This window comes from Centroberyx gerrardi, chromosome 5 (genome assembly GCF_048128805.1).
Source record: "Centroberyx gerrardi isolate f3 chromosome 5, fCenGer3.hap1.cur.20231027, whole genome shotgun sequence".
Taxonomy (NCBI): Eukaryota; Metazoa; Chordata; class Actinopteri; order Beryciformes; family Berycidae; genus Centroberyx; species Centroberyx gerrardi.
In genome coordinates this window covers 20,826,330-20,835,879 of record NC_136001.1, presented here as the reverse complement: position 1 = coordinate 20,835,879, position 9,550 = coordinate 20,826,330, and the positions used below count along the sequence as shown (strand labels likewise).

General features: G+C 43.1%; 1 protein-coding gene across 1 annotated transcript; it reads left to right on the top strand.

The window, feature by feature from the left end:
• The first annotated feature begins 2,780 nt into the window (after positions 1 to 2,780).
• On the top strand, positions 2,781 to 6,028 carry LOC139925249 (PAK4-inhibitor inka1-like). The gene is made up of 3 exons (XM_071916535.2): positions 2,781 to 2,916; positions 3,056 to 3,089; positions 4,922 to 6,028. Exons 2-3 carry the CDS (start codon positions 3,072 to 3,074, stop codon positions 5,900 to 5,902), a joined length of 999 nt encoding a protein of 332 aa, XP_071772636.1. The 5' UTR covers positions 2,781 to 2,916; positions 3,056 to 3,071; the 3' UTR covers positions 5,903 to 6,028.
• Positions 6,029 to 9,550: the final 3,522 nt, after the last annotated feature.

The window sequence follows — 9,550 nt, the reverse complement described above, 5'->3', positions numbered from 1 at the left end:
AACGTAGTGGTCATGTACTGTGTTCAAGTACCAACAAATACAGTAATTAAATCCATTAGGCATTGTGAAAGGCAGAGCTGCTCAGAGTAAAGGTCAGTCTGTGCAGAAAATTGAAATAGTCACATTTCCACTTTCAGCAGCCCTGTGTAATTACTTAATGTGTGGGCTGTCGAATGGCCACTCAGAGGCAGCAGCCTTTATTATGGAGTGTATGGGCTGGTGGATTTTAAGGTAATTCACATGCAGAGGCTTTCTGGGATGCCGTCCTTAATGGTGTTTTTTCCCCCAGAAAGATTATGTTGATATAGGTGAAAGCCTTTTCTGAAAAGCATCACTAAGGATATAAGCATTAGATAGATAATAACCATATATGGAGAATTTGTGTTATTCTGCATTAGGCACAACTCATTTAGTACCTAACATCACAAAGAATTAATAAATTGAGTTTAGAAGCGTAATTACCCAATAGTTTACAGCAAAATCTGGGATTGGTAGATTAGAAATGTGATCAAGGTCACCATATTGTTATTGTGTCTAGGAATTAATTTTACAATTCATTCACCATACAAATTTGGTGCAAGTCAAGTTGGTTAAGCAGGTTAGGACATGCCACAAGTACCTATAGGCTAATGGGTGATTTGCTATGGAGACAAATCTGCACTTGAACAGCAGGCCATCAAATTTGGATGACTCCCCAACAGCTTTGAACAGATGCATACCCCTTAGCCCATCAGATTTGCATAAACATCTATTCACAGATTAGTGTGAATGGAAGACAGAGTGCCAAACCACTGTCAAGGCTACGGGCTCAAAGCCCAATTAGGCTGCAGATTATAACATTTACATTTTAGGCATTTAGCTGACACTCCTATCCAGAGCGACTTACAATGAGTGCAACAGGAGAACAAGATCACCAAAATAAAACAGGCAGCCAAAAACAATCAGTGCAAAGGTCTGGGTCTTTGTATCCTTACAGTCTCCTGCTGTGACATAGAACGATCATGTAAGAGAGAAGTGCAAGGAATAGAAAAACAAAATATGAATAAATTGTGCCATTCTTGTATTTCCACGCAGTCAAGCTTTGATGACACAAAGGCAACCAGAGTACATTAAATTAAAGTGATGGATAGAGAGATATGGCTACATAGATTTAAACCTTATGATGCAAAATGAACTCAAGTGACCTTGCAAACACCTTTAATGATTTCCACTGAGATCTTGCACGAGTTGCAACTACAGAAATGACATGAAATGCACCTTATGTCACAGGTTTCGAAAGGTACCCCAAGGGTCCTTGAGAGGGTTCCTGGGGGCCCCCAGCAAAATTAGACTTAATTAATTTAAAATAGAATTGCATTCACTTGAGGTTATATCACTATGAGGGAATGTTTACTCTGATCTGATGTTCCACTCTTTAAATTATTATTTCCCCACCTTCAATATAGACAAACAACAAAAATGTTCTCAAACAGGGGTCCCTGAGACAAAACCTTCATAATATGGGGGTCTGTGGTCTAAAGCAGTGGTTCTCAATGTGGGGTCCAGGGACCACCAGGGGTCCTTGAGGGGGTCCCAGGGGGTCCCCAACAAATTGATGGATTATTAATCTTCACCATTATTTCATTTACAAGAGGTTAACACAGTTAAAGAATGTAGAAGAATGACTGTTTTGATCATAGTTTCACTGTTATCTCTCTACTTTCAATACAGATAGTCATAGAATTCTGGACAAAATCTGATCTAACAATAAAAATATTCACAGATTTGGGTCAAAGAGACTACATCTCAACAAATGGGGTCCATGGCCCTAATGTGTAGGCCAGTGGTTCTCAACGTGGGGTCCGGGGACCACCAGGGGTCCTTGAGGGGGTTCCAGGGGGTCCACAGCAAACTGATGAATTGTTAAACTTCACCATTATTTAATTTAAGTTAACACAATTAGAAAATAATTTTGATCCTACTTTGACTGGTATCGCTCTACCTACAATACAGATAGCCATGGAATTCTGGAGCAAATCATATCTAACAATAAAAATATTCTCAGATTTGGGTCCGAGAGACAAAATCTCATCAAATGGGGGTCTGTGGCTCTAATGTGGACTAAATTAGGGTCCTTGATATGAAAAAGGTTGAGAATCACTGGTGTAGGCCACTACATTTGAGGGCCCTTGATATGAAATAGGTTGATAATCTGGTCTAGAGCAGTGGTTCTCAACGTGGGGTCCGGGGACCACCAGGGGTCCTTGAGGGGGTTCCAGGGGGTCCACAGTAAACTGATGAATTGTTAAACTGCACCATTATTTTCACCATTACACAATTAGAGAATGTAGAAATATGACTGTTTTGATCATCGTTTCTGTTATTTCTCTACCTACAATACAGATAGTCATGGGATTCTGGACAAAATAAAATAAACAATAAAAATATTCTCAGATTTGGGTCCGAGAGACAAAATAGTCTAATGTGGACTAAATTAGGCTCATTGATATGAAAAAGGTTGATAATCTGGTCTAGAGCATGTCTCTATGGGGTGTTTGACTTGAAAAGGTTTCGCAGCCCTTGCCTTAGGTAACTTTTTAACCTCTGTGGGCTTCTTGCAGATATTTCTGTCTGTCTTCAAGTGTGGCAGCAGACAGCTGGGGTTTGCAGATGACCTCGCTCAGTCAGCCTGCTGAGCTGGGATTGGCTGATTCAGACGCAGGACGCTCTAACTGGCTGCTTAGCGCGCTGCTGTAAAAAGGGGGCGAAGCGGACTAAAGATTTCACTCAGCACATCTGCACAGCACAGTTACTGGGGCCAGGACGGGATCCGCACGGATAACACTCGAGTCTGCCCAACACCGCTGAAAAGCCCGGAAAATCTCTTTTTTTTATGGGACTAATGAGTTCCTTTGGGCAGAAAGTGTCATATTAGATGTGAGTATTATCTACTTGTGTTGTCTAGTTTTGCCTACATCACTAAGCGCTGTTAAAATTTCTTAGGGAGCGCATGTAGCCTATGCCTGTTTACTTTAAAAGTTGTAACAACTGATCCCATGTTTGTTTTTTCTTGCAGTAATTGAGCTTTGCAGATGAAAGGAAAAGAAATGGTGAGTTCGGTTTCTTCATACTATTTTTTACATTTTGCGCTGTTTTTCTTTGGCTCGTTTTGTTTGTGGACTGCATAACTCTTACCTGCCAATTCGTTCAACTGGCGTGCTATTAAAAAGCACATGATTAGTAAACGTTGAACTAGTTTACGTTAAATCTGAACAGAGGAGCAGTGTCCTCCAACATATGGAGACAACATCTGCCAGTGCAACACTGCGCAGACGGCTGACCGGTCAGTGATGCTCAAATGCCTCTGCAGTGTGAATCCATGCATTTGTTGGAGTAAACATAATATACTGACAGTTGAATCGTTTCCCAAAGTAATGAAGCATATGGGGATGCTTGGAACGAACACTTGGTTTGCAGCTCATGTTCATTTCTATTGTCCGTGGTGAGGAAAGCTTTTGCAGTTGTCTGTTTTTTATTGAATTTTCTGTTTTATTGGCTCATGACTGTAGCACACAAATCTGTTGTGGCTACATTCTCAAGTTCTTGCAACATCTAGCAGAGTTATGAAGAGAACAAATAAGGGCAGACAGTCTTGTAACAGGGTCAAATGCTTTAAAGGACAGTGGAGACACAGAGGAGAGAGGTCATACAGGTTCAAAGGTTAGTGTACTATCGTGAATGGAGGAAAGAACTGTACCTTTATGTTGTGTTGTATTGGATGTGGACATCTAGTCCCACAAACAGAACTTGTGTCCTGTGTTGGGATTTTCTCCGTTCTCCTCTACTCATGGTCTAAACATATCTCACCTCTGTCAGTTCAGCTTCTCAGTGTCACACTCTTTTAGCCGGAGGGCTGCAGCACAGTCTGGAAATGATAGTGTTGTTCTCAACTCCATTATATAGAATTCAGTGATAAAACAGTACAACCCTCAGTCTGTAGCTGTACTTGCCTATATGAAATAAGTAAAACTTTTTTAGTTACTAAATAATTCATTACATTAATGCACCCATTTGAAGAGGTTTGAGTAGTCTGTGTTTATGTGTGGGATGTAATCCATCTTTCCCTTTTCACTTTATATTCTTTAAAGGCGCACATACTGTCACATGATCTCTTACCCTCTGTTTGATTTTGAGAGTGAGCCAACGTTGCTCACTGGTTGATTCTGACCAATCAGCGTGGGATCCTGTGAGTCAGAGAGGAAATGGGAGTATTAGGTTCTTTAGTGTGTTACTGCTGAATTTCATATGCAGACATGCTGCACCCTTAAAGAGGCAGGCCCCCTGTAGCTAAACCAAGATCCAAAATGCCCCCGTTTCTCCTTAGTACACAGTAGAAGCCTTTACTTGCCCCAGTAGTTACTCTTAGATCTTCGCCTATGTACTTATGTTTTTGCTAAAAAATTGATGTAGATCTCTTTATTATAACATCTGTATGGATTTGCAGTTGTATAACTTCAATGGTAGAGTCAATGGTGATAGGGCGTTCACTCTTGGTGTTGGTGTGGTCAAGTAAATTAACTGACAAATAAATCAGCTTACTGTAGATGCGTCAATAGTAGAGCTGTGTTCTTCTAACAGCAGTTTGTGTTCTATGGCTGAGCTACAAGATCATAATAAGAAGAAAGGTGTTCTTTTTATAGATAGTTGAAACTCGACATGACAAACAGTGAGCAAGCCTGAGCCTGCCGAGCACTCCCTGTTATTTAGTGAACTGTGGTCATTAGAGCCATTCTACATTCAACAACTGTTTATCAGAAATGCTTTGAAATCACCCAGTGAGTGGCATCCATTCATCTGCCCTCTTTGACTGTACGTATTGATGTGCCAGAGTGTGTGATTTAGTGTCAACTATTGTCTGACTCTTTCTCTTCTATCCCCACAGCTCTGTCTACGTGACTCCGGGGACTGCTTACGGGAGCAGATGCAATATATGATGAGGTCACTACAAGACCTGAAACAGCTACGGAGAACCTGCCCTGCAGCCAAACAGCCCCCTGTCAGCACCCCGCTCCCCGCCTTCACCCGCCACTCTGCTGTGGCACGTGCTTGTCAGCAGAGAGCGTTGCAACGAGAACACGATACACGCCTGCGGATGTCCGACGCCAGCACGGCCAGCACCTACGACTCTGCCTTCTGTCTGGCCAATCCTCTGGAGGAGGAGGACGACACAAGCAGCCGGCTGGGCCTCAGCCTCAGGCTGGGCCTGGGCTCTCCCAGCAGTGAGAAGAGTCTGGAGTTTGACTCGGGCTACTCCGAGGCTTCGTGGCAGGACGAAGGGGTGGTTCTCAGGAGGACGAGGAATGTGAGGGTGTCCTCTTCCGCCTGCCTCCGCACAAACAGGGCCTCTAGTGGACGCGTTAGACCCAAATCCACCTCCGATGCCTGTCTAGAGAGGTGGACGTCATTTGAGGTCAGTGACCCAGAGGACTGGACAAACTCCTTGTTGACCAGGGGACGCAACCGTCAACCTCTGGTTCTGGGGGACAACAGCTTTGCTGACCTCATACAGAATTGGATGGACCTGCCAGATTGCCCTGAAGCCACTGAACTGAAGCCCACTTCTGGGCACAGACTGGCTAGAGGCTTCTTTGTCAACATGAGAAGGAAACTGGCTGGAATATCCAAGAGTGTAGAGGGCAGAGTGAGGATGAGGTCCACAGACGCTTCTCGTGTTAACAGGACTGCCAATGCTCCCAAACGCCTCTCCTGTCCAGTTGGGGTACCGCAGCCCAGAGCCCCCTTTTTCCATCAGTCCCACTCATGCCTTCATGAGCTGGACACAGACTTCTACCACTTTGCAGCCCTCATGAAATCAGGCAGCCGGCAGCCCATAATCTGCAAAGATATCATTGGCTACGTCTGATGCATTTCAGTTTCCATCTGAAGACGAATGGACAATCCTCAGAGTCACTTTATTTTTATATGACAATGTTCTCATTTTTATATGCTGTGACTAATAAGCTATTGAAAATAAAAAAAACATTTCTGAATTTAAGAGTCTAACTACTTTGTTTGTCATTCATATTGTTCAAGTATTGCACATGACACAGGCTATAGATAATAAAATCCTTGTATGCTGCTTTCTGAATTCCCAGGAGACATCTAGAGGAGTTATTTTATTAGAATTAAGTGACTGTTTCCACCACGGTCATCTGAGATGCATTACAATTCATTACTGTCAGACAGTGCCTCCTCACTACCAGACACATTAAAGGAGGCCTTTACTGCCTCTGCCAAAGAGGCCACAAACCTGGGTTCATTTATTTTCATTACAAGCATAATACTCAGGGCATGGAAGATAGAGAGTTTATAGATGCATGGCCTAGTGTAATTGCCATATAATAAGATAAATTGATCACTGATAAAATCTCAGATGTGTATACTTTTAGTCATTTAATTACTAATAAGGACATTTTCCTTTTTAGAATATGCCATATGCCAGTACACTCATTAGATTTGAGGGTAAATGCTTGGACACATAATGTTCTCACAAAGTTCTGTTCCTACCCCTCGACAAAGAGTTGGGTTGAATCCTCCGGAGAGGCAGTAAAGGGGACAAGCAAGTTATTTACAGGCCAGAAACAGAGGCTGTATCAACATAGAGCTCTGTGTGCCTGATGAGGTAATTCCCCATGCGTCCCAACAGAGCGAGGTGAAGAGAAGCTAAGCAGCTGGGTGCAGATGGAGCAGAAGTTTACTCTCCCCTTTGCTTTATGAAGCATAACTTCTCACTAACAGCCCACTGCCTCATTTAACCTGGTCTATTCCCTCTTTGCTCTTATATCGGTCTGGTCTCACAGGTGGTGCCAACTCATCCACACACATTGGCTAATGGGACCATTTGTTTGTGCTCACTGAGTAAAATATACCATAACACATTGACAGGTTACAGAGGAATGAAATTTGCATCAGGATAAGCTAATGATCACTTAACCTCTATCTTTGCCTGTCCAGTTTGTTCATTAGTACAGATAAGGAGAGAAATAGCACTAGGTATTATTATGGTTAAGAGTTTTCCCACCAGGATCTCCCATGCTCCCATAGTTGCCTTGCTGCAGCCAGCCCCACCAATCATGCCTGATATTGAGGGCATGGGGGATTAGAGAAGAGAGATGGTTCTTACTGGGTGTCGTTTGTCTTAGCCTGTTTATCTAGGTCTCCTAGTGGAATGTCACTGCGGCACTCTTCTCTATTGGCGAGCCGGGATAGAATGAACTCTTATCTGGACACAACTATATTTTCAACGAAAGTTTGTAAAAGCTTGTGACAACTCATGATGGCAAAATAGAAATACTTTGCAAAGAGAAGTTGGAAGAAATGGACTCCTCAGAGAATGCACTTTTTTTCCTGAGCATTTTCTGGCTCTGCTGCTGATTTTCCTTTTTAGAATATGCAGGTTCCCAGTGGTCCGCAGCTGGATAAGTGCATCAATCTATCACCTCCCCTGGCTGACTGAGAATAATTCATGGAAGTGGGATGAGAGGAGAGGAGAGAGGAAGCACTCGATCAACCAATTACTCCAACTCGCCCTAGCAGCACACAGTCTCCAAAAGGTAGTCTTTACCATGCATGTGTGTGTGCGTGTGTAATTGCATGTGTTGTACATATGTTACACATTGTTACAGTGTGTGTAAGCAGGGGCATCTTTTCTAAGAGTAAGGATATCAGTAATATTTAATGATCTCAGGGTGGGAAATGTATTTCTCACTGAAACACAAGTGATATAATATATATTACAATGCACAATCAGGACACTGCTCATGTAGACAAAACAAAATACATACAAAACCCTGCACTCTATCCACATTAGTCACATTAGTCACCATTATTAGGTACACCTCCCCATTTATGCAACAGCTCACTCCTCCAGACAGTGAGTAATGTATAAATAAAGCATAATTATAAAGCATGCAGACAGGGTTGAGAGGTTCAGTTACTGTTCGACTAAACATTAGAATGAGCAAGTTGCGTGATTTACCGTTTGATCGTTGGCGCCAGACGCGTGGGTTCAAACTCTCAGAAATGGCTGCCCTCCTTGGATTCTGATGCACTGCAGTGTCTAGATTTTTTTGGAGAATAGTCCGATAAAACATCCAGTCAGCTGTAGTCCTGTGGGTGAAAACACATCATTGATGAGAGAGCTCAGAGGAGAATGGCAAAATTTTTTCAAGCATTTGCAAACAGGCAAGTATGAAAATAACAGCTCAATGTAACAGCAATGTGCGGAAGGGCATCCCAGAACACACAACTCATTGAACCTTGAAGCGGACGGGCTACAGCAGCAGAAGGCCATGCCAGGCTCCACTCCTGTCAGCTGAGAACAAGACGATGCAGCTACAGTGGGCACATGATCACCAACACTGGATGACTGAAGAGCAGAAAAACGCTGACTGGTCTGTCGAATCCCCGTTTCTGTTGCAACATGTTGATGGCAAGTTCAGAATTTGGCATAAATGGCTTGAATCCATGGATCCATCTTGCCTAGTGTCAATGGTGCAGGCTGCTGCTGGTGGTGTAATGATGTGGGGAATGTTTTCTTGGCACACATTACACACTGAACATCATTTAAATGCCAGATTTCACCAAAACATTGTTGCTGCTCAGGTCATCCCTTCATGGCCACAGTCTACCCTTTTTCATATGGATACCTCCAACAGGATATTGTGCCATGCCACAAAGCATGCATCAATTCAAGCTTGTTCCAGGAACATGACAGTGACTTAAATTTACTCCAATGGTCTGCGCAGTCCACAGATTTCAACCCAAAAGGGCACCTTTGGGATGAAGTTGAACGGGGTGTTAGCATGTGCCATTGAAAAATCTGCAGTAACTATGAAGTCAGCAAGGACCAAGATCTCCGTAAAACATTTTGAGTACCTTATTGGAGCCAGGCCTCAAAGAATTTAGTGTACAATGGTGGCAAAAGGGGGTCCTACCTACTAGCTAGGTGTATGATAAAGTGGATACTGAGTGCCTGTCAGAGTCCTGAATGTTTCCTGAAGGCCAAAAATTTCAACCAGGTTGGGCTAGTAGTGGATACTGCTGTGTTCAATGTGTCCTACTTTACAGTTTTTACAACTTATCACCTTCACATTGTTGCCCTTTATCAAACCCCAGATCCACCTGATGACTGTCTAGAGGAACTTGACACTCTTCTTAGCAGTCTTCCTAAAGATGGGGAAATCCCTGACTCTTTTAGGTGACTTCAACCTTCCTACAGAGAAGTTCAATTACATTATTTTGTTTCAATTCCTCTTTCGATCTCCTACGCTCTCCACCCACATCCCTGTCCTACTCACAAAGCTGACAATAGGCTAAACTTTGTCTTCTCTAGAGCCTGCTCCACTGCTGACCTCTCTGCTTCCTCTCCTTATGTTTCTGAACACCTCATTTCCCTCTCCACTAACTGGTCTCACATCACACCATCACCACTTGGCATAACTTCTGGTCTCGCTGTCCTTCCTCTCTCTCCTCTGTCTCCTCCTTACTCCCTCCTGCTGACTCCGTCCTG